At 46.3% G+C, this 25,131-nt stretch overlaps 1 protein-coding gene across 9 annotated transcripts; it reads left to right on the top strand.

Annotated features, from left to right (window-relative positions):
- Positions 1–488: 488 nt before the first annotated feature.
- On the top strand, positions 489–17,848 carry LOC133380916 (cholinesterase-like). 9 transcript variants are annotated; one of them, XM_061619131.1, is made up of 5 exons: positions 510–612; positions 3,742–3,957; positions 4,849–6,307; positions 10,521–10,687; positions 12,705–13,755. In XM_061619131.1, exons 2-5 carry the CDS (start codon positions 3,948–3,950, stop codon positions 12,830–12,832), a joined length of 1,764 nt encoding a protein of 587 aa, XP_061475115.1. In that variant the 5' UTR covers positions 510–612; positions 3,742–3,947; the 3' UTR covers positions 12,833–13,755. The 9 variants fall into 9 exon arrangements, with proteins under 9 accessions (XP_061475114.1, XP_061475113.1, XP_061475115.1 ...); XM_061619132.1 differs by having other exon boundaries at positions 511–612; positions 3,746–3,957; XM_061619138.1 differs by having other exon boundaries at positions 511–612; positions 3,742–3,914.
- Positions 17,849–25,131: the final 7,283 nt, after the last annotated feature.

Here is a 25,131-nt window from a genome sequence, read left to right as displayed (position 1 = left end):
AAGGAAACATAGATAAATGAAAGGAAATATTGATAAAAGTATAATTCTTAATACCATTAATATCAAAAATCTGTTTTTGAAAATAGTCGCAGAAAATTGCCACATAAAAATCCAATCCGCAACCATAGAAAATAAGCAAATTAATGGAAAATTTGGTACCAAATCCAAATTGGGCGGAATTCCAGCACATCCCTATATGATCCTGCTTTAAATGTATACTGCAGATGGGGCCAAAGATCCATTGTGCCACCACTATTCAATCTCAGTCTGACTCTTCTTGAAGGCCAGTCCACGGTTGCCTATGTTCAGGTACCTTTGCATTTCCCTATGGTGAAAAGGCCAGAGACTTTCCAAAAGCGTGGTTCCTTTTTCCCTGGAGCACCTCTCACTCTATGCCCTCTGATGTGGACTCTTACCCAAGAAGCGGCCTCCTACCATGGAGTAGGCAGAGCCCAGCTGGTCAATGCCCTTTGCATACACACATATGGGCAGCTACCTTGTCAATGAGTGTTATTTCTAAGAGCTGGAAGCATCATATAAGCCTCTATTATCCACCTTTCCCATTTGCGGGAGACACCCAGGAGCAGCAAAACTCCATCAGAGAGAAAGGAGGTGAGTTCTCAATGCACAGAAGACCTATATGCCTCCAAGAGGTGATGAGAATTGGGGAGTGAACAGGTGGCAAATTCAGAAGTGTAGTGTCCCTTCAAGGTAGTCATAGCCACACGCCCTCCCCCTTTTTTTCTTTTGCTGCTGGGTTGAGACCCCACAACAACAGATATACGCAGAAGCCAATCAGCATGAGAGGGGAGAGTGTTAGCTACTGAAAAGAGTCTTCTTAGTGGCTGACTCACCACCTTTCACTCTGATTGGCTCCAATCAGCAGGAAAGGACAAAGAAGCAAGTTAGAAAACTCTTCTCAGTGGCTAGCATATTCCCCTTTCATGCTGATTGCCTTGGAGGACACCGGAGATATAGGGACCCTGCTGGGATCCTGCTTCCGAAAAAGTAAAGGGTCTAAGACCCCCCAAGACCCTGGATGACTACACCCCTGGGGGTGGCACAAGTAAGAAAATCAAGAATCCTGAATTCTAGCACCTAGTTTTGGTTTAGTTGTGTGGAGTTTGGGATGTTAACTCCATACCTACCTTATGCCATAGTTTTGGGCAGATGTGTGGGAGTGTCTATGGAAATGGCCGCAGCTCAGTGGCAGAGCACCTGCTTTGCACGCAGAATGTCCCAGGTTCAATCCCAGCATCTCCAGGTATGGCTGGGAGGGACTCCCTCTATGAATCCCCGGAGAGCCGGTGCCAGCCAGTGTGGACAATACTGAGCCAGATGGACTAATGGTCTGATTCGGTATATAAAACAGCTTCCTATATTCCCAATGTCTGATGAGAGGCTTGCTGCCATGTAACCTAAACAACAACAAAAGGAGCGGAACAAAGTCAGAGTGAGGGTAATGGGTGATCGCAATATATGTGCTAAAAGAGTTCAAGGTTAGTAAGCTGTAGCGTAGGGTTAGACAGTGGAAGATTTCAGCTCAGGGATTTACATGACTGGCCTTGCCATTCCCCTGAGCGAGCCAATCTTTACCAGAAAAATATACTTCCTGTATGAGGAGGTGTGGGTGAGGACTGGTACCATGTCAAAGGCATTGTGGCCCTTGCAGGTGTTTCGCTCACCTGCATGTTATATGCATGTTCTCTACTTGGTGGACATTGTCATCCACATGTGAATGTGAATTTGGTACATGCTTGTAAACATGGATATTTCTTCTCTAATTGGATTAGCTTATTTATTTTTTAAAAATTCTATGCTTCCAGGGTCAGGTCTACAGGTCTTTGTGGGCCCCTAAGTAGAGGGGTCTATGGGCCCCACTATGATGGCTCCTTTCCAGTCTCCCTGAGGCTGCTCTTCTGATGCCAAGAGTGAAGATTATTATTGTGCTTGCTTGTGGGTCTCTAGTGTTTTCAGAACGACCTGGTGAACCCTTCACTCTTGCAAGGTTAGGGCTCTTCTCACCCTCAGGTATACTCTTGGGCTTGCTTACTAATATTCCTGTCCCTTAACCCACTGCTGGTTGTGTCCTGCCCCACCTTTACACCCCCTTCTTCCTCTCTTCTCTGTTTCCTCCCTCCTTGGTAATAACTGCCATCATCTTTTATTTTCATGTGATCTCTCCTCTCTTAATTCACTATAGGTGATGCTATTTCCCCCTTATTCTTACTTCAATTGGTATCTTACACTCAGCTATTGTTACTTTCTCTCATTTTTTTCTTCTGTTTACTCCCTCTCTTTCCTCTTCCACCACCTCCATTTCATGCCCATTTACACATTCCTTCTCCCTTCCTGTCCTCCCTTCCCATTCTCGGTGGCTAGGACCCACATCCAATACAGCTAAATGCTAGTCTTTAAAGCCCTAAATGACTTAGGCCCCAGATGTCTGAAAGACCACCTCCTTTTCTGCAGACACTCTCAGGCATTGAGATAGCAGAGTGGGCCTTCTTGGTTGTTCCCCCACCATTTGGGGGATGGTAGCCCGGGAGAGGACATTTGCTGTGGCAGCCCCTTAGTTGTGACATTCCCTCCCCATAGGGATGTGGCACCTTCACTGTACGGTTTTCACCAAATGCAAATGCTGAAGATGAACCTCTTTATCCTGGTCCATACTTGAGGTGTATGTTTTCAGGGCTGGGACCTGCTGGTGAAGGGCAGGTAATAATAATAATAATAATAATAATAACAACAACAACAACAACAACAACAACAAAAATTTCCTCTTGCCCCACCTTTATCCTGTTTATTTATTTATTTATTTAATTAAGCTTATATACCGCCCGACTAGCAACAGCTCTCTGGGCGGTGAACATTAAAAATACAATAAAAATAACACAATACAGTATATCACAATACAAAACTGTACAAAAACTGTACAGTCTAAAATCAAAATGTAATAATTTAGAATTAACAGGAATTAAAATGCCTCAGAGAAGAGAAAGGTTTTAACCTGGCACCGAAAAGTTGATAGTGTCGGCGCCAGGCGCACCTTCTCGGGAAGACCATTCCATAGTTCGGGGGCCACCACTGAGAAGGCCCTAGATCTTGTCACCACTCTCCAGGCTTCCCTATGAGTCAGAACCCGGAGGAGGGCCTTCGTAGTAGACCGTAGTGTACGGGCCGGTTCATATCGGGAGAGGCGTTCCGACAGATATCATGGTCCTGCGCCGTATAAGGCTTTATAGGTAAGTACTAACACTTTGAATCTGGCCCGGAAGCATATTGGAAGCCAGTGCAAACGGGCTAGCACAGGTGTTATATGCTCGGACCGCTTAGTTCTTGTTAGCAGTCTGGCCGCCGCATTTTGCACTAGCTGTAGCTTCCGAATCGTCTTCAAAGGTAGCCCTACGTAAAGCGCATTGCAGTAGTCCAGACGCGAGGTTACCATAGCATGTACCACTGATGTGAGGTCCTCCTTACTCAGATAGGGACGTAGCTGGGCTACCAACCGAAGTTGGTAGAACGCATTCCGGGCCACCGAGGCTACATGAGCCTCAAGTGTGAGGGAAGAGTCTAAGATGACTCCCAGACTACGCACCTGTTCCTTTAGGGGGAGTGTAACCCCATCCAGGACAGGGTATATATCCACCATCCGATCAGAGAAACCATCCACCAACAGCATCTCAGTCTTGTCAGGATTGAGTCTCAGTTTGTTAGTTCTCATCCAGTCCATTGTCGCAGCCAGGCAACGGTTCAGCACGTCGACTGCCTCACCTGAAGAAGATGTAAAGGAGAAGTAGAGCTGCGTGTCATCACTGTGTCAGGCTGAGTGGTGCTGCATCTTCAGCGTGGCCTCCCTGCTTGGTCCTTCCAGTCTGATTGGCTCACCGTCCAGTTGTCCTGCCAACGCCTCAGTATGCCAGTATGCCAGACAGCTGATATTCAGAATGGGATTAGGTAGAGAGAAGAATTGAACCCCCCTTCTTCCGTGCCTTTTCCTCCCACCATACAGCTGATAGGGAGGACTTTATGCATTTTATTTAGAAAGAAGTCCCTGTGTGTGTGTAATTATTGGTCCCAGAGTTATGGTTCTTCATCCTTGGGCCCCCAGATGTTCTTGGACTACAACTCCCATCATCTCCAGCCAGCTTAGCCACTGGTCAAGGGATTGTGTGAGTTGTAGTCCAACAACATTTGAGGACCCAAGGATGAAGAACAGTGGTCTGAAGGCACAGGAGGCCTCCACCTTGGTGAAGCTAAGCAGCAGGGCCAGCGCCAGACTCCAGTGAGCCCTTAACAGTGGCAGCAGGATTAAATAGGCCCAGCCACATCAGCGTGCTGCACACACACCCCTCCCAAGATAATGGTGGGGCATGTTGACTCCCTGCCGCCATTTAGGGTGATGGCAAGCATGTGCACACAGCATGCTAATGTGCTGATGTAGCTGGGCCTATTTAAGCCCCTGGAGGCAGCAGTGGCAGTGTGATGTGGAAAGTGGCACGGCCACCCCATGCCAGCAGTGAGGGGGGGGGAGATGTTGCCTGGTAGAGTGGCTCCCACTCCATCATCCGCACCACCATTGGGTTGCGGGATGGATCATGGAGCAGGAGCTATACCCACCCAGCCCCAGCTGCAGGGGTCCCTCTCAGCCTCAGGGGACCCCAGCCAGTGCCCAACCTGGCTTCCCATTGGTGACAGACCTGCTAAACAGGATTTGGTCTGGTCAGTGTCTGGATGGAAGACCACCTGGAAACCACATGTATGCCACCTTGGGTTCCTTGATGAAAGAAAGGCTGGATATAAATGTAAGAAAATAAATACATACATAAATAAATACTTCTCTTTCAGCTGCTGCAATGCCTTCTCTCCTCCCAGCATCCTTGGGCCTCTTCTTCTCCATCTTCCTACTGGCTTCCAGCTCTGCCTCTGAATATGACACTGTGGTGGTGACCAGCAGCGGCCCTATTAAAGGCAAGCGAGTCCCGGCTGACTCTGGCTCCACAACTGCCTATCTTGGTATCCCTTATGCTGAGCCCCCCGTGGGGAAACTGCGTTTCCAAAAGCCTCTTCCCCATCAGTCGTGGAGCCATGTCTTGGAGGCCACCAGCTTTGGAAATGCTTGCTTCCAGAAGAGTTTTTTTGCCTCGCCTTTCAACAACATGTGGGTTGCCAATGGGCCATATTCAGAGGACTGCCTCTTTCTCAACATCTGGGTGCCTCACCCACGGCCCTCCCTGCCAGTTCCTGTCCTCATCTGGATACATGGTGGGGGATTTGTTGCTGGTGCAGGCTCCCTGGACTTGTACAATGGAGCATGTTTAGCTGCTGCTGAGAACGTGATTGTGGCTTCCATGAATTACCGGCTAGGGATCCTGGGCTTTCTCTTTTTCCCACCGGATGCCCCGGGGAATGTGGGACTGTGGGACCAACATCTGGCTCTGAAGTGGGTAAAGGAGAATGCAGCTGTCTTTGGTGGGGATCCAGCTCAGTTGACCCTCCTTGGCCACAGTGCAGGAGCAGCTTCCGTGGGTTTCCACCTCCTCTCACCAGCTAGCCAACCCCTTTTTGCCCAAGCAGTGGTACAGAGTGGAGCTCCCAATGCCCCCTGGGCTTGGAAGCACCCTGAGAATGCCAAGATGGTCACTTTGCATGTGAGTAGCTTGCTGGGCTGTGGTGAACAAAATCACAGCGCAGTGGTGAGCTGCATCCAGGATAAGGAAGCTCATGAGGTGTTCTACGTTTGGGACCGTCTCTTCTCACCCACCACAGATGGGGATTTCCTTCCAGGTGAGCCAAAGAAACTTCTGCAGACAGGGCTCATTCAGGTGAAACCACTGCTCATAGGCATCACTGGCGATGATGGGTCTGTCTTCATATCTGCTCCCACAGGAGAGGGTGGAATCCTGACCTGGGAGCAGCTCCTGCAAGGGATTAGTATACTGCTGCGAAAGCCTTATAATGACGATGTCAAGACTGTAGCCGTAAAGTATGCTGAAGAGGGCCACGGGCCAGAACAGTACCGTCGGGCCTTGGCCCAATTTGGCAGAGACTATTTCTTTGTGTGCCCCATGGCTGAAGTTGCTGGAAAGATGGCAGGAGGTGGGAGCCCTGTGTACGTCTACTCCTTCAACCACCACATTTCTGGCTCCATTTGGCAGGAGTGGATGGGTGCAGCCCATGGAGTTGAGGTGCCTTACCTCTTTGGAACCTTGTCATCACTACCGAGGGCAAACCAAACAAACACTGAAACTGATGCCGCTTTGAGCCACAAGGTCATGCGGTACTGGGCTGAGTTTGCTAGAAGTGGGTAAGGCATTCACAGTTCCTGTCCTATGTCACAAAACACATAGACTTGATCCTGGTTCTAGGTGTGGTCTGTATTAAATGCTTTGGGCACTGCACCTCCCAAGCACTTTCAACAGGCATCCATTTCCTCGGTATCTTTGACAAAGGCCAGCACCGTGTCAGGTTTCAGCAGGGAGGGCCAGGATTCACAGTGGAGTCCAAATACCTAATTCAGGAATTGGAATGGTCCTCCAGATGTTGCTGAACTACAGCTCTCATCATCTCTGACTATTGGCCATGCTGGGTGGGGCTGATGGGAGTTGGAGTTTCAATAAAGCTGAATGTTGGAAGATGCAGGACAGACAAAAGAAAGCACTTCTTCACGCAGCGCATAGTTAAGCTATGGAGTTCACTCCTGTAAGAGACAGTGATGGCCACCAACTTGGCCATCTTGGATGACTTTAAAAGACAATTAGACAAATTCATGGAGGATATCAGTGGCTACTGGCCATGATGGCTGTGCTCTGCCCTCATAGTCCGATGCAGTATACTTCTGAAAACCAGTTGCTGGTAGCCACAGGAGGGAAGAGTGTTCTTGCACTCAGGTCCTGCTTGTGGGCTTCCCATGGGCATCTGGTTGGCCACTGTGAGAACAAAATGCTGGACTAGATGGGCCACTGGCCTGATCCAGCAGGGCTCTCCTTATGTTCGTATGGATTTCAAGAATAGCTGGACAGCCACAGGCTCCCCATCCCCATCTTAAACAAAAGGCAGGCATCTTCATTTGGTGTTTTTTTCTAGGGCTGTGCACTGGACTCAGCCAAGGCCTGTGTCTTCAACGGAACTTGGCCAATTTGGATCTGTCTGTCAGTTGGTTGCAACATGTTGGGTTGTGTGCCCTGGAGCTATCCAGGGCCTTCAGGGGTAGGGCATCAGGAGGGAAGGAGAGGCAGGCAAATGGTGGGGACAAAGGGGAAAAAAACAGTGAAAAGGCTGAGACCTACCTGACCACCTGCCCTGTCTTCGTAGGAGAAAATAGGAGTGTAAGGTATGCCTTTTTATGCAGGGGGTGGGCTTTCCTGACTGGCCTCTCCTTCCTGCCCAGCCTCTGCTTGCCACCCACCCCCTTACCTGATGCCCAGCCCCCTAAAGCTGCTGGTAAGGAAGGGAGTCCATCCTGCAGGCGCAGGGTGCTTTTTCACAAGCACCTTCCCTGTCTAAAAAGTGCTTGTAAAAGCACAGCATCCTGCAGGATCGGAACCTCCCTCTCTCAGGTGAGTCAGGGAAGGACACATAGCATCACCTCCTTTCCCCTGCTCCTCTTCCAATCATATGTTGAATTCAGGTTAACCCCACCACCACCACCATTAAACATTAGCCTCACCCTGAATGACTGAGGCCAGATCTGGGGCAGGTGGTTCCCATGTTAGCCTAGGTCAGGCTGGCCTGATCCAGGAGTCCCAGATTGGGAGGGCTGTCCACAACCTTAATTTTTTTCTCATTGCCAAGCTGCCTGGTTATGGAAAAAAGCAATTCTCTTTATAAAGCAGCCCAGTCATGTAGAAGTAGCTTCTGAAAATATCTTCTGGACCCTCTCAGAGTCTTCAGATCTTCTGGAGAGGCAAATACTTAAAAAAATAGATAGGGTTTTTTACCTGTCTAGCCTGACTGAATTTTAAAAACATACAGCTCATGTTAATATATGTTAATTAGGTGTTTTTGAGTTATTTTATCTGCTGGTTTTTTTTTAAAAATCTTACTGTTACTGGTTTTAAAACAAACCAAAACCTGTTTTAACATATTTTTATTGTCATTGGTAGCCCATTTGGGTGCTATATCCTGGAAGTTAGGATATAAATTAAACAACCAATCAACCTTTGTAAAGGAAGGTGGTGGGCTCTCTAACACTGGAGGCATTCAAGAGGCAGCTGGACAGTCATCTTTAACTTGGACTCCTGCATTCAGCAGAAGGTTGCCTGGATGGTCTTATAGGCCCCTTCCAACTCTACAATTCTATGATTCTATAAAAAGGAACTCATAATGGACTGCCAGTTATTATGAAATGTTTGGCCATATTGCCCTCTTTTCCTGAAGGAATCAAAAACAAAATACACTCACTATCATATACAAATGTATTTCATTACATGCCAGTTGAAATCCGCCCATTGGCTAAACTATCTGAGAGTACTGAAAGTAGCAACTGAGGGTGCTTCCAGATGACCCGATTATTGAGAATTCATTCTCATTTGTTTGCTGGGAGGTTATATGATGTTGAGTCAAAGCAAGTTTATCCCACACTTTCCAATGCATTTCCCCAATACTTTCCTTAATGCAAAAAGTCTGATCTTTGGGGGAAGTGGGTTTCTTGTACAAGACCTCCTGATCAACTATAATTGCACAACCTGAATTTCCTAGGATGCAACTGAATCCCACCCCAAACAGCATCAGTCTGGAAGTGCCTAAAGTGACCAGAAAAAGATTTCAGACTTGGAAATAGACAGGGCACCTTAAGATCAGGTATCAGTTATTCAGCTCAGTGTATGTCTCTTGCTGAAATATGACTGTGATTTATAGCCCATAAGTTGATAGCTAAAACAGGATTCAGTGCAAGGGGAAAATAAACCTTGGATTTGGTGAGACAATGTATTTTGTATTTAGGATTCCATGGAAGGGCCATAGCTCAGTGGCAGAGCATCTGCTTTGTATGCAGAAGGTCCTAGGTTAAATCACAGGCATTTTCAGACATGGCTGGGAATCTCTCCTATCTGAAACCATGGAGAGCCATTGGCAAGACAGCGTAGGCGACACTGGGCTAAATGGACCAATGGCAGTGTAAGGCAGCTTGCTACATTCTTATGGCAGAGATGAATACACAAATAACATTTCCCTTCTACTCAAGACTGGATGTTAAGGGCTCCCTCCCAGCATATATCTATATGTTGTTGTTATGTGCCTTCATGTCGATTACGACTTATGGTGACCCTATCAGTCAGTGACCTCCAATAGCATCTGTCATGAACCACACTGTTCAGATCTTGTAAGTTCAGGTCTGTGGCTTCCTCTATGGAATCAATCCATCTCTAGTTTGGCCTTCCTCTTATTCTGCTCCCTTCTGTTGTTCCCAAAACAAATAACTAAAGTGTGATTATTTTGGGAAGAATGAATAGCTTTCCTTCTGCAGTTGCATTAGGACAGTTCAGACAGATTCCGTTCATATCATAAGAGCATAGGCAGCTGCCTTATATGGAGTCAGGCCATTAGTTCATCTGCCTCAGTACTGTTTGCTCTGACTAGCAGCAGCTCTCCAGGGCTTCAGGCAGGAGTCTGTCCCAGGCCTCAGCCCCATCTGGAGATGCCGGGGATTGAATTTGGGACTTTCTGTATGCAAAGCAGGTGCTCTATCATTAAGCTACGGTCCTTCCCTGCTGGTGTCAGTGCGGAGTGGAGAGCCAGCTGTGGAAACTCTTGAACCCATAGTACTGCAGTGTAGTCTGTATACATGTGCATGGACCCCCAGCCTGATCTGTGGCCTTGATTTGTAAATACAAATAAGGCCCAATTCAGTCCAGACATATTTGTATCTAGCCCAACCTGATCTGGATTCGGGTAGTTTATAACAGATGCTATTGAGGTCACTGATTCAAAGAGTCACCGTAAGTCATAATCGACTTGAAGGCACATAACAACAACAACAACAACAATTTCCCCATAAACCTATTTGGCTGATTTACCTGTGTTCTCTTAAAATAAGTTTGTTTAATCATTGTTACAATAAATCAGTGTTCTTCAATGTTGTATACCCCGATGTTGTTGTACTACAACTCCCATCATCCTCAACCAGCTTAGGCAATGGTCTGGGATGATAGGAGTTGTAGTACAACAATATATGGGGACCCAGGGTTGAAAAACAATTGAATAGACCATACATATCTTCTGGGTCCATTCAAATAAAGATGGTGCATTCTTCTTTTTCCAAGTTAACTATCACCTCTAAATCATATTCTGGAATTAGATCTTTCAAAAATCCCATAAGTACAACCCAGGGATCATGAGGTACTTTAAATTTCTTTTGGAATGTGCTACTGTTCATTAGCACTGTTGTCGTGTGGAAGGTTGGATGTGGTATTTTGGTTTTATCATGCTATGAGTGTTTTTTTTCCTGTAACAATTGAGGGTTTTTGATTAAATAATAAAGATTTGGATTTGAACTGTGACCTTTGGTGTTTCCTCCACAGGAATCCCACTGGGACCTCCATGTCCAATGAGGTGCAGTGGCCACTCTACAATACCACAGAGCAGAAATTCTTCCACATTAGCACTGAGGCACCTGAGGTCAGGCAGATCTCTCCTGCCCACCACTGCGATATCCTGGCAGCCCATAAATTCAACTCAACGCACACAAGTGAGTTCAAGTCCTTTGCATTAAAAACAGTGAGTGCAATACAGCAATAGTTGGTAGTATTGACTTAAGTCCTATCACATTTAATGGATCATGCAGCATGGTCAGGGTTGGCACCAGACTTCAGGGGCCCATGAAGGCGGCAGTGTGGTGGCACTACTGCCACTTCCCCGGGGGCTTAAATAGGCTTGGTCATGTCAGCGGATGAGTGAGCTGTGCATGCATGCATACCATCATCCAAGAAGGTGCTGTGGGAAGTTACACGGCCAGCCTACGTGGATCACGGAGCAGGAATTACACCCACTCAGCCACAGCAGCAGGGCCCCCTCTCAGTGCCTGGGGCCCTCAGCCAGTGCCTAACCTAGCCGCCCACTGGAACTGGGCCCAATTCAAGTTGCTCACATTTTTAGTGTGCTGTTGGCAACAACGAAAATTGTAACTGGAAAGCTGATAATGTGCACTTTGAAAAATGGGAAAATTAGATCAGTTAAGCATATGTAGGCTTTTTTGTAATAGTACTCATTGATGTGGAGTATTGGCACTTCTTTTTTTGCTGCCCATGCTAGCCATTGTGTACAGGCCCCCATGGTACTTTTATCAAAATATGAGTACTGGCACCTCATTTTTTTTAACCAAAAAAGCACTGAGCTTTCATTAAGCACTTAAATGTCAGGGACAGCATGTATATTTTTATTTATTTATTTTATTTATTTATTTTATTACATTTTTAGACCGCTCTATAGCAATAAGCTCCCAGGGCGGTGTACAGCATAATAAAACAGGTTAAAATACAAGTGGATGTAAATACAATACAACATGAAACATAATTAAAATTTTCAAATTTAAATACAAATTTTTAAATTTTTAAAATGCCTGGGCAAAGAGGTAGGTCTTTACCTGGCGCCGAAAAGATAGCAGAGAAGGCGCCAGGCGTATCTCGTCAGGGAGGGCATTCCATAGTTCAGGGGCCACCGCTGAGAAGGCCCTAGCTCTAGTTATCGTTCTCCGTGCCTCCCTATGTGTTGGGACACGGAGAAGGGCCTTCGACGTCAAGCGCAGCGACCGAGTAGGTACATAGCGGGAGAGGCGTTCCGCCAGGTATTGCGGTCCGATGTCGTTAAGGGCTTTATAGGTAAGAACCAACACTTTGAATCTGGCCCGGAAACACATTGGTAGCCAGTGAAGCTGGGCCAGGACAGGTGTTATATGATCAAATTTTTTAGTCCCAGTAAGAACTCTGGCCGCAGCATTCTGCACCAGCTGAAGTTTGCGAACCGTCTTCATAGGTAACCCTACATAGAGTGCATTACAGTAGTCCAGTCTAGAGGTTACCAGAGCATGGATAACTGTGGCGAGGTTCTCCCTATCCAGATAGGGTCGTAGTTGGGCTACCAGCCAAAGCTGGTAGAATGCATTCCGTGCCACCGAGGCTACTTGAGCCTCCAGTGACAGGAACGGATCTAATAAGACCCCCAAACTACGGACCTGCTCCTTTAGGGGGAGTGTAACCCCATCTAGGGCAGGTCGGACATCAACCATCTGGGCAGAGAGCCCCCCCACCAACAGCATCTCAGTCTTGTCAGGATTGAGTCTCAGTTTATTAGCTCTCATCCAGTCCATTATCGCGGCCAGGCAGCGGTTTAGTACATTAACAGCCTCACCTGAAGAAGATGAAAAGGAGTAGTAGAGCTGCGTATCATCAGCGTATTGCTGGAAACGCACTCCAAATCTCCTAATGACCTCGCCCAGCGGCTTCATATAGATATTAAAGAGCATGGGGGACAGAACTGAACCCTGTGGGACCCCATATTGGAGTATCCAGGGATTTGAGTAATGCTCCCCAAGCACCAACTTCTGGAGACGATTCTCGAGGTAGGAGCGCAGCCACTGCCAAGCAGTGCCTCCAACTCCCAAATCCGAGAGTCGCTCCAAAAGAATACCATGGTCGATGGTATCAAAAGCCGCTGAGAGATCAAGGAGAACCAACAGAGTTACACTCCCTCTGTCTTTCTCCCTACAGAGGTCATCAAACAGGGCGACCAAGGCTGTTTCTGTACCAAACCCCGGCCGAAAGCCCGATTGACATGGATCCAGATAATCAGTTTCATCCAAGAGAGCCTGGAGCTGGCGAGCGACCACACGCTCTAAAACCTTGCCTAGGAATGGAACATTTGCTACCGGTCTATAGTTGTCAAGATTTTCAGGGTCCAAGGAGGGTTTCTTTAGGAGTGGTCTCACCACTGCCTGTTTCAGGCAGGGTGGTACCACTCCCTCTCGTAAAGAGGCATTGATCACCTCCTTGGCCCATCCGGCTGTTCCGTTCCTGCTAGCTTTTATTAGCCATGAGGGGCAAGGATCTAGAGCAGAAGTGGTCGCCCGCACCTGTCCAAGCACCTTGTCCACATCCTCGAGCTGTACCAACTGAAATTCATCCAATAAAACAGGACAGGACTGTGCTCCGGACACCTCATTAGGCTCAACTGCTACAATATTGGAGTCAAGGTCCCGGCGGATGTTCGTGATCTTATCTTGGAAGTGTCTCGCAAACTCATTACAGTGGGCTGTTGATGGTATTATTGCGTTCTGAGGACCAGAGTATATAAATTATATAAGGGCAGAATGTGCTCACTTTCCATACTTAAAACAAACCGCCCAAACCACATTTAAATGCCTTCTTTCTTTGGGCTGGAACCTCCTCTTCTTCACCATCTTTGGGCCGGTAATGTCCAAAGGATTTATCGCATATTTGCAAATACCCTTAAAGTACTCCTATTTTTGCCCGTTAATTACTAAACTAAGGCAGGATCCACAAGGTTGGCAGCCCCTGTCTTAGGTGTGCACCTGAAAAAATGTAGTTTGTAATAAGACCCCAACTGTCCATATCCTCAGGATCCAGGTAAGGAGGGAGCAATGGAAGAAAAGGGATAAATGCCCCAACTCTTGATTCAAAGTGGTTGCTGGTCCTTTGTGGCTGCATTTCAATTAAAAACAAAACTTGAGACCAATTTGATATGTTGTGTGAAGGCTTGCTCGGCTCTCTGTGACACATTCGTCCCCTCTGCTTTTTTTTTTCTTTTGTAGAAAAACCCCCAAAAGAGTCTGCTGTACCCATTTTGGAGAAAGACATGAAGAATGAGACCAGAACTTAAAAAATAAAACAAAATAAAATGGCAGGATGCAAAACTAGCTTGCATCAAGTGTGAATGGAATGGAGATGGTCAAGACGTGCCTAGAAACACTGTAGCAAAGCTGAGCCCACACTTTGAGGGACTGGTGGCTATTTGCAACCCCAATGCTGCTACACACTGTGAGACAATGCTGAATGAGAAAAGAAACTGAATGTTGGGAAATGAAGAGGATCAGGACAAGATGGAAGGGAATGGTGTGTGGATACACCTTGTTGTCTGACAAATCAACTGGATCATTGTTTTAAAATGCCATCCTTTTTTCCTCCTTCACATTCATAGGACTACAATGCTAATTATAAGAATAATACACAGCCATGTGATCAGCAGCCATTAATGAGAGTGGGCTCTTTTTTAATCACTTTTACTTTTCTCCTGTTTTGCAAAGGACAGCTTATTTGGCAGCCTCTTACCATGAATGCTTTTCACTTCTTGCATTTTGCAAAGCCCCCCCCCCTATATGGAGGAACTGTGTTTTGGGGCTAATGGACAATTCATTTCTCATTGGAATACTTCTGAGTATGCAGCACCTATGTCCCAATGTGCTTTAGGGAGGGAACTTCAACTTGGTGCTGAGCAAAGGGGGTAGAGGAGGGATACACCCCTCTGTCCCTCCTGCTGGCTGGCTAGCTTAACATGACCATCAGGATTGGTATGGAATTCATTGGGATCTGTGGGTATCTGCAGGATGATGTTCTCTGGGCACTACCCAACTCACAAGATTTGTGTGGGGCTTTCTGTGACAAGTTTAAGAAAGAAAAAGAAAAAAGAACTACTGCTGCTGTTGCCACTACTGCCAATGATAAACTCAATCTAGGAATGAATGGATCAGCCCATTTCTCTTCCTGTCAGTCCCCACCTGCATTATACATTTAAAGCAGGGCTGGCGCCAGGCATGCCCCGGGCACTGGCACTGGCACACGCACGTATGCACGCATGCACACATGTTCCATTCCTATCTTTCCCTTGGTGAATGCTGCCTACACTGTGTGTGTATGCCTGCCATCAACCAAGATGGAGGCTGAGGCTTCCCTAAGGGACTGATGCCTCCGCCGCCATCTTGGTTAATGGCATGTGTGTGTGCTACATGCGCGCATCCCTGCCATCATCCAAGATGGTGGCAGGGGCATCAGCCCCTTAGGGAAACCTTGGCCGCCACCTTGGTTGATGGCAGGCTTGCACACAGCGCAATCAGCATTTACGTCAAGGGAGAAGTAGGTGGGGCATGCAGGCGGGCGTCACAGGCCTGTGCGGCAGTAGGGCAGGTGCCTGGGAGCTGCCTTTCACAATCCGTGGCAGGATCAGCAGCCGACTCTGCCACAGCTTGCTGAAGGGAGCGCTACCCACCCACCCTAAGGAGGGGCCCTAGGCCAGAGCCCAACCTGGCCTCCCTCTGGCACTGATTCAAAGTACTGTCATACCACTTTAAACAGTCATGGCTTTCCCCCAAGTATCTGTAGTTAACAGTGCTGAGAGTTGTTAGAAGCCCCTATTCCCCTCACACACCTACAATTCCCAGAGTTCCCTGTGAAGAGGGACTGACTGTTAAACCACTCTGGGAATTGCAGCTCTGTGAGGGGAATAGGGATCTCCTAACAACCCTCAGCACCCTCAACAAATGACAGTTCCCAGGATTCTATGGGGGAAGCCGCAACTGTCTAAAGTGGTATGACATTGCTTTAAATGTATAGCGCGGGTGGGGGCCTCAGTTTTACAACTTTGTTATAGGTCTGTTCTGCTGTTTTTTACAGAACATATTGAGTGCATATTGTGTGTATTGTTCTTCTAAAATATGGACTTTCTATAGATTTGCCCCCATAAATATGAATTTTAGTTTGCATTATTTGAACTGAAACTGCCTTGCAAAATTCAGAGAAGTGCATAATCTGATTGATGACTGTGCATATCCATCTTCATGAACTTTTCAAGAGTTCTCGAAGGCCCTCCCCCCACTTTTGAGCCAAAATATCTCATCTGAGAACTTTCAGATCAGCCTTAATTTGTTATTTTTCTGGGTTTAATGTTTGATACTTTCTCACTTTATTTAGTCTGTTTCTGTTATTACTTGAACCATTATGGAAACCTGTTGGGGATTGAAAAGTGGAATAAAAATGTATCAATTGGAAAAAAAGTCCTTAAAATGTTTAAATGCAATTAAAATTTGTTTGATTGCATTGACTGCAGGCCAGCACATCTAAAACTAGATGTCAGCACATCATCATGTATATCAGGGGTCACCAATATGATGCCCATGGGCACAACGACACTCTTGAAGTCTTCCCCTGGTGCCCAGGAAGCCTCTGGCTCCCTCCCTCCCTCACTGCCCCCATGGTTGAGGTGGTGAGGGTGGCTTCTGTTTTGCTCCCTTGAAAAGTACATAGAGCTGAAAAGGGATGAGTGACACTCTTCCTCTTTCTCCTTCAGCTCTAGGTGCTTTTCAATACTCTGATTAATTCTTCTGGATCCAACTTCTACCCAGATCTATAGAGTCAGTGTGACACATCAGTTTGGTAGTCCCTTGATGAGTTTACTCCTCCATATCAGAGCTTGGGAAAGTTACTTTTTTTAAAACTACAACTCCCATCAGCCCCAGCCAGCATGGCCACTGGATTGGGCTGATGGGAGTTGCAGTTCAAAAAAGTAACTTTTCCAAGCTCTGCTCCATATTGTCCAGTTCAACTGACTCCACGTCCTGACATTACTATTTGCAGTTCCCCATGCCCCACCCCCCAATCAGTTGGGACAGGGAAATGCCCACCACAAGTGACATCAGGATGTAAGGCAAGTTGAACTAGGCATTTTGAGGAATGAATGACAATACAAATCTGTCACTTTCAGTGGCAGGGCCATCTTCTTTGTCACATGTCTTCCCCTGGAAAGACTCCAGGTGAAGTCCAGACATATTGAGTTAGCATCAGCATCATTTTTCTTGACATATTAGGACCAGATTAATGAACTTCTTGATTGTTCAAGCACAAGTTACATCCTCCTTGTCTCTGCCCACATTGGGTTCTCTTTGTTCATGTGGATGGTGGAACTTGTCTCTTGCTCTTTCCCTACCTTTTTATCTGCTTTTCTTTGTTGCAGTTCAATGGTTTCTAGAAATGCTTATCAAATGCTCCTGCAGCAACTGAAATCTTTTGGAAGCCAGTTATTCCCACTCACCCCTAGTACAGAACATTCTGTTGGTTTGACACATATGAAGGATGTTCTGTTTGCCAGATCAGTTTGGGTTCTTCCCAAAAACAAGGAATGCATAGCAAACATTAAGTTTCCAGCTGATTGGATTCCAGAGAGTTGGGGATGGCTAAAAAAAGGCGACTTCTTAAATGTCATTCCAATGCCCTACATCAAAAACAAACCTCTCTGAGCTGCTTCAAATGAAACTAAGGTCACACAATATATTCTGGATTGCTTTGGTTAAGCTTTGTGTAGTTTTAGTTCACAGACTGCGTTTGGCACATTTAACAGGTAAGGACATATCTGCACCATACATTTAATGCATTATTATAACACTTTAACAGAAATGGCTTCCCTCAAAGAATCCTGGGAATGGTTGTTTTTTAAGGGTGCTGAGAGGCGTTAGGAGTCTCCCAATTCTTGTACAATTGCCAGAATAGTTTAATAATCCATCCTTCTTCCCAGGGAATCAGCAGCTTGTGCATGCATGCTACTTCGAAGGGTGCTTTTTCACAGGTATTTAATCAGCTGGTGAGCGGGGATTAAATCCTGCTATCTCGGGTGTGTGATCGGGAAACAAGATAGTGTAATGAAGGCAGGATTAAACCCTGTCCTCCCACCCATCAGCAGACATTATATGGTGGGCACGAGGGCCTGGTTTGTGGGAAATAGTCTTACGGGCCAAATTGGACCCCTTGGGAGGCTGTGATTGGCTGAGGGGCTGGAGGTCCCCACCCTGCTTAAATATATAGTGCTTTAATAAAATGTGGCCTTAATAAAATGTCGCTTTGGAGAGCTATACTTACCTGTATATTTTATTTAAGAGTGATGAACCACTAACCAAAGAGGCCTCTAAGCAGTATACATAATTGTAGAAAATGCAGAGCTAAAACCCACAGGGCTATTAAAAACAATATAAGTGTTGGGCATCCATGGGTAGGGGGAACATCAGAAGGCCCAACTTCCATGGCCTGAGTCTCCCTCTTGCAGTAGACAAAAAATTACAAGCCCAGGATGGCTTGGCTTCTTATACTTTAATTGGGGCAGGCAGTTACATCACTCTACACTTCCCCAAGGAGGGTTCCTTCACAGTCCTGGTGGTGAGCTGGCTTAGGCCTCACCCTTCATCCTGTAGCCTTCCATCTCCTCAAGGTGTCTGGCAACCCCTTCTCCCTCTCAGGCTGAAGACTCTCCTTAGCTGCAGTCAGGCCTTCTCTTACATGGGCCTCTGAAGGTTCCCTACCAACAGCTGGCTCTCCCCCCAGCTGTTCCTCATTTGGCTTGTCTCCCAGCCCTTCTTCCTCAGCCAGTTCAGTTGACCGGGGACCTGATCCTGCATCTATATAGGACTGAAGCCAAGGGGGCAGTGGGGCAGTCCCTGGTGGTCCTTCACAATAAATAAAAGGATGATCATTAAAACAGGGATAAAATCAGTAAAACTTTAAAAATAAATTATATGTCTGGATAGGTTTGCTGAAATTTTAAGAAGCTGTATTTTTATTGTCTTTGTACACCACTATGCTATTTGGTAGTGTTTAGCAGTTTATAAATATTATTTATTTATTTATTTATTTTATTTCATTTTTAAACCGCCCATAGCGAATAGCTCTCTGGGCGGTGTACAAAAGATTAAAAGTACAGAAATACAAAATATCACAATAAATAAACTGAAACAAAGAGATTTAAAATTGTAACATTAAACGCTTTAAAATGCCTGGGAGCATAGCCAGGTCTTAACCTGGTGCCGAAAAGATAGAAGCGTCGGCGCCAGGCGTATTTCTTCGGGGAGGCTGTTCCACAATTCGGGGGCCACTACAGAAAAGGCCCTAGATCGAGTAACTGTCCTCCGGGCTTCCCGATGGGTTGGTACCCGGAGGAGGGCCTTAGACGCTGAGCGAAGTGACCGGGTCGGTTCATAGCGGGAGAGGCGTTCCACAAGATACTGCGGTCCCACGCCGTGTAAGGCTTTATAGGTCAAAACCAGCACCTTGAATCTGGCTCGGAAGCAAATAGTGTTATATGCGCTGACTGGCTGGTCCTCATCAGCAGTCTGGCTGCTGCGTTTTGCACTAGCTGAAGCTTCCGAACTGTCTTCAAGGGCAGCCCTACGTAGAGCGCATTACAGTAATCCAACCTAGAAGTTACCAGAGCATGAACAACTGAGGCGAGGTCATCCCTGTCCAGATAGGGACGTAGCTGGGCTACCAACCGAAGGTGGTAGAATGCATTCCTTGCCACCGTGGCCACTTGCGCCTCCAGAGACAAGGAAGGATCGAAAAGAACCTCAAGACTACGAACCTGTTCCTTCAAGGGGAATGTAACCCCATCTAGAACAGGGTAAGCATCCACCATCTGGGCAGGGAAGGCATTCACCAACAGTGTCTCAGTCTTGTCTGGATTGAGTCTCAGTTTATTAGCTCTCATCCAGTCCATTATCGCGGTCAGGCAGTGATTCAGCACATCCACAGACTCACCTGTAGAAGATGAAAAGGAGAAATAGAGCTGCGTGTCATCAGCGTACTGGTGGCAACGCACTCCAAAACTCCTGATGACGGCACCCAGAGGCTGCATGTAGATGTTAAAAAGCATGGGGGACAAAACTGACCCCTGAGGGACTCCACAATGGAGAGTCCAAAGAGTTGAGCAATGTTTCCCAAGTACTACCTTCTGGTGACGATCCGCCAAGTAGGAGCGGAACCACTGCCAAGCAGTGCCTCCAACTCCCAACTCCGCGAGTCTCCCCAGAAGGATACCAAACGCCGCTGAGAGATCAAGGAGAATCAACAGAGTCACACTCCCTCTGTCCCTCTCCCGACAAAGGTCATCATACAGGGCGACCAAGGCTGTTTCAGTGCCAAAACCAGGCCTAAAACCGGATTGAAATGGATCCAGATAATCGGTCTCATCCAAGAGCACCTGGAGCTGACCGGCAACCACCCGCTCCAGAACCTTGCCCAAAAGGGGACATTCGCCACCGGTCTATAGTTGTTCAGGTCATCTGGGTCTAAGGAAGGTTTCTTTAAGAGAGGTCTTACTACTGCCTCCTTGAGGCTACTAGGGACTACTCCCTCACTCAAGGAGGCATTTATCACTTCCTTGGCCCAGCCGGTGGTAGTAGTCCTGCTAGCCTTCACTAGCCAAGATGGACAAGGATCTAGAGCAGACGTGGTCGCCCGCACCAATCCAAGTACCTTGTCCACTTCCTCAAGCTGCACCAACTGAAACTCATCCAATAATGAAAGACAAGACCGTGTTCTGGACACTTCAATGGATTCGTCTGTCATAACATCGGAGTCTAGGTCCCTACGGATGCATGCAATTTTATTTTGGAAGTGCCCTGCGATGTCGTTACAGCGAGCTTCAGACGTTTCAATAGTATCTCGAGGACCAGAATGTAAGAGTCCTCGTACAACCCTAAAAAGCTCTGCAGGGCGGCAGAGAGATGTCCTGATAGAGGCAGCGAAGTGAAACTTCTTCGCCGCCCTTACCGCTTTTATATACGACTTAGTAGAGGCACTTACCAAAGCATAACTGCATCCGTCTGGAGTTCGTCTCCATCTGCACTCCAGCCTCCTTCTCTCTTGCTTCATCACTCTCAGCTCCGGGGTATACCACGGAGCTGTATGAGCTCTGCGTCGAAGAGGGCGCGTGGGAGCAATCGTGTCAATAGCCCGGGCCATCTCCGTATTCCACAGTTCGACCAAGGCCTCGACAGGAGCGCCGGTACTATCAGCTGGAAAAACTCCCAGAGCCGTCTGAAAACCAATAGGATCCATAAGCCTCCGATAAAAGATATTTTAAAAAATTAATAAAAGGGTAAAGAATGGATGCCTGTCACTTCTGGGATGGCTGCATCCCTCGGCTAAGGACCTGCCACCAAATATGGGCCATCAATGCAGCTTGCTAGATGAGAAGCACAGCATTATTTCATTTGCAATAGGAGAAAACCCAGTGTAGTCCCAGAGGTAGAGACAGGCGTAGGCTTTGAAGATGGTGCTTGCTTAGTCTTTATACACTCAAGCACCCAAACTCAAGTGTAACTCTTTCTGTGGATACACGCAGGAATCCAGGATGACACTGAACTCCATAAAGGTGCCCAGTGGCCATGCTAAGCCAGCCAGGAGGAGTGACGGAGGGATGCATCCCTCCTCTACCCCTTGGCTGGATGCTAGGGTGGATTCAGCATCCCTCCTTCTTGAACATACTGGTTAATGATTACTTTTTCCTTTATTATCTCCATGTTCTGCCTTCCGTTATCATGCCACCTTCTCTACTGGAGGTTCAGCCTTAGAAGATCAGCATGGCGAGTGGTTTTCACTTCACAGCCTGTGCTCTGCTTTGCTTTGCCCTCTCGGGTATGTACCAAATCACAGTTGGGAATCTCTTCCACAGGCCCCCAACATTGGGAAAAGGTCTGACTGATTTTCAAGCAAATCTGAATTCAGACTGATCCTGCCCTCAGGGCCCTAATAAAATTGAATAAACTTAATTAAGTGAATAAACCCCTTAATAAGGATGCCAGTGCCCTTCTGCATCATGGATCCCCCAACCCCTTCTCCTTTATCTGCCACCTCCCGTTTACAGGGTTGTAGGGTTACAATGGTGTGATGGCTGTAAGCCATGGCAAGCAAGGGGAAGAAAAGTAAGAAGAGCCCTGCTCTATCAGGCCAATGGCCCATCTCATCCAGCATCCTGTTCTCACAGTGGCCAACTGGAATCACAGAACAGTAGAGTTGGAAGGAGCCTAGAAGGCAATCAAGCCCAACCCCCTGCTCGGATGCCCATGGGAAGACCGCAAGCAGGACCTGAGTGCAAGAGCTGGTAGCCCTTGATAGCCTTATCTTCCATGAATTTGTCTAATCCTCTTCTAAAGCCATTAAAGTTGGTGGCCATCAATACCTCCTGTGGGAGCAAATTCCATAGTAAAACTCTGCACTGTGTGTATAGGAAAGGAGGGAAGTCTTTTCCACCTCTGTTTTTTGGCAGCAGTGATACTCCAGTGGGGTAAACTGGGGCAATTGAGATAAAAGAAGGAGAGAGGTCTTTGCACACCTGCAACATGTAAGGCCAAAAATATCCTCTGGGAAATGCAATTTTCCTAAATTCTGCTGAAATTGCACTTTTCTCAAGAGTTATTGATATGGGCTGGATGGGAGTGGTGTAAGAGGATTTTTCCCTGTCTTGGAGAAGAACTTAGGAAGCTGCCTTATACTGAGTCAGACCATTAGTCCATCTAGCTCAATATTGTCTACACTGACTGGCAGTGCCTCTCCCCAGAGATGCCAGGGATTTAACCTGGGACTTTCTGCATGCAAAGTAGATGCTCTACCCCTGAGTTATAGCCCCTCTTTCAATTTGTGGCATTAATGTTAACCTGCTATTTGTAGTAAATTTCCTTAACTCCATGAAATATGAAACTGGTGGCTTCCAAGTAATCCCCTCTCACTGCAAACCTTAGTTACTAACCCAAAATTAAAAGAGCAGTGTGGAGAGAGTAGCATCTATGGCAATTAGGGATGGAAGGGTCTGTACTTTTTGGTGCTCTCAGTTTCTAAATTTTCCAATCTTAAATTCAGTTTTCCACATTTCTGCAGCAATTTGCGAACTTTTTTTAAAAAAAATCCTCACTAACATTCAGGATTGTAGTGTGAATTTCTTCCAATAAACACATTTGTGTATGCAGTTTTGATTAACATAAGACATTTTTGCAAGCAATTTCTCTTAATATAATTTATTTTGTATGTTATTTTCACTATTATATTCATTTTTATGCATATTTGCCCTTAATATATGCATTTTTGTAACCATTGTAACTGCAAATTTTGGATGGCTGTGTTTTCTATATATATATATAAAAATGTAAGCACTCATGCCATCACACCATTATGACATCAGAGCGTTAACAGCAGGGTAGGGTGCAGTGGCAAAAGCCACTGAGTGAGCCGGCGAGCTATGTGCCGACCCAGGGCCTGGGCCCCAGTGACTGTAGCCTGAGCAGAAGGTGAGGTGAGAGGCTGGGTGGGAGGCTAGTGGTGGCAGTGGCTGCAGCCTGGGCAAAAGGCCAAGCGAGAGGCCAGGCAGGAGGCTGGTGGTAGCAGTAGCAGTGGCTGCAGCAGCTTGGATGCTGGGTGGGAGGCCAGGTAGCAGTTTTGGTGATCTGTGGGGAGCAGGGGGTGCTTTGGTGACCCAAGGGGGGAAGGGGAGCTTTGACAACCCATGGGGGAGAAAGGGGAGCTTTGGCAATGGTAGGCAAGCTTGGCGAGCAAAGCAAGCAGGGGTGGCAGCCTCTAGTGGTTCTCATATTGCTTCAGAAAATGAGAATTTGATAGATTCAGCTTTAAATGTGAACTGAATTGAATTCAACTTTAAATGACAACTGAATCGAATTAGAATTGCAAATTCTAATGGCAATAGAGTTTGCTTTCAGGTCACAGTGGCAGGCTAGGGCCTTAATAAATCTGAGTTTGTAATCCTATATTGCCTTGTACAGACATTTATTGTACATGAGTGCAGTTGCATTTAAAAATGTGGTAACTGTTTCTCTGTAAACTTAAGTTGCTTTCCAGTCCATAGCGATAACAGTGTAGAGTAGTACAACTTGTCTACCCAACAGACATTGTTGAACCTTCAGCTCAGGGATAGGGAACTGTTACACTAGAATTTCAGGTTCGTTTCCTGTTGGGTGGGAACCCCAATACTCACACAACAGAGACTCAGAATTATAAACCAAGGCCTTTATTGTCATTTGCAAATGGAGAACTCACAGTGACTCGTGTCAGTCTATGAGATCTGAAACATTCATGATTTTACAGGCAGTTATACACTTTGAGTTGAAGCAGTTGGCAACTCATAGACATTCCAAAGGTGGGGGTAAGTCATGCTCTGTGCTTTTGCACTGTGCACAAGGCTACAAGATAAGCAAACTGCAACCTCTGAATCCTTCATTGTATTACTCAGTTTTGCTGACTTCTAGCAAATGGTCAAATGACCTAATGTTGCCAACTTACTGAAACGTAAAAGGTCATTGTCATCATTCTACATGTGTTGTCAGCATTTCTATCAATCAATAATCTATATTTATATAACAATTCCTCCCTCAAAAAGCGTTTAGGGCAGTGAAACCGTTAATTTCCTCTTGTGGAGAGCTTTGCTACACTAAATGCTTGAACCACCTTTTAGCTTAAATGGCTAACACAAGAAGGTTACTGTCCTGAATGCTTTTTCCATTAATTCAGGTCAGAAAACCTCATATGCGTGCGTGTATATCTGCATATATGCTTTTAATTGGCACTAAACACAACTAAGGCTTTTTCTAACGAACAATGGGATTCACTGTAGGTGAGGGAAATTTGCCAAAGGACAAAATAACAATTATGCAGAACATTTATGCTGTAGCTTTAATTTTGTATCTTAATTTCTGCCCTTGTTTTCCTTTGCACAAAACCTCTGGAACGCATTACCAGTCAAGTGGGGGTATATAACACTTATCAAGAGCTATAGCTCTTGGCCTTGCACCTCCTAGATTCCACTTGAACCAAAATAGGGTCAACCAAGCTATTACACTTCCCCCGGTGAAGGGCATACTCATACAGATGTCCTTTCACCCCTCAATCACAGTCTTGCCCCAGGCTCCAATGCTTACTTCCATTCGGTGTAACTGTGCCATTTGAGTTTGAATCCATATCACAAGGGCTACTAAGAAGAAGACCAAAATTAAAATACCAAAATCACCACAATGGGGTGCACTATAAGATTTAAACCTCCTTTGGCGTCTTCACCCCAACCAAAGAGAGAATTCCACCATCTGTGCGTTTCCATCTATAAGAACTTATCTATAATGTAAGTGACTGTATAGCAATCATGTGCTATCTAACATGTAGCTTGTTCTCCCATTTGTTTAACTGCTTCTAGTTGTTTGTAACATAGGATGAGAAAGTAACTTCTGGAGATCAGCTAGGCCATAACCTAATGCAATGGGTTTGAGGTGTTGAAACAGATCTATTCTCTGGATGGTTCATACAGGGACTTTAAATGAAAAATCACATCCTACTATTTCCTCAATACCACAAAGCATCCATTGAT

The sequence above is a fragment of the Rhineura floridana genome, chromosome 3 (assembly GCF_030035675.1).
Source record: "Rhineura floridana isolate rRhiFlo1 chromosome 3, rRhiFlo1.hap2, whole genome shotgun sequence".
Taxonomy (NCBI): Eukaryota; Metazoa; Chordata; class Lepidosauria; order Squamata; family Rhineuridae; genus Rhineura; species Rhineura floridana.
Note: the sequence above shows the minus strand (reverse complement) of the source record. Positions and strands in the feature narration are given on the sequence as shown.

Coding starts and splice junctions, on each gene's coding strand:
- LOC133380916 (XM_061619129.1), top strand. CDS start 504: ATGAGTGTTATTTCTAAGAGCTGGAAGCATCATATAAGCCTCTATTAT. Junction 613..4,848: donor CTCCATCAGAGAGAAAGGAG/GTGAGTTCTCAA, acceptor CTTCTCTTTCAG/CTGCTGCAATGCCTTCTCTC. Junction 6,308..10,520: donor GCTGAGTTTGCTAGAAGTGG/GTAAGGCATTCA, acceptor TTTCCTCCACAG/GAATCCCACTGGGACCTCCA.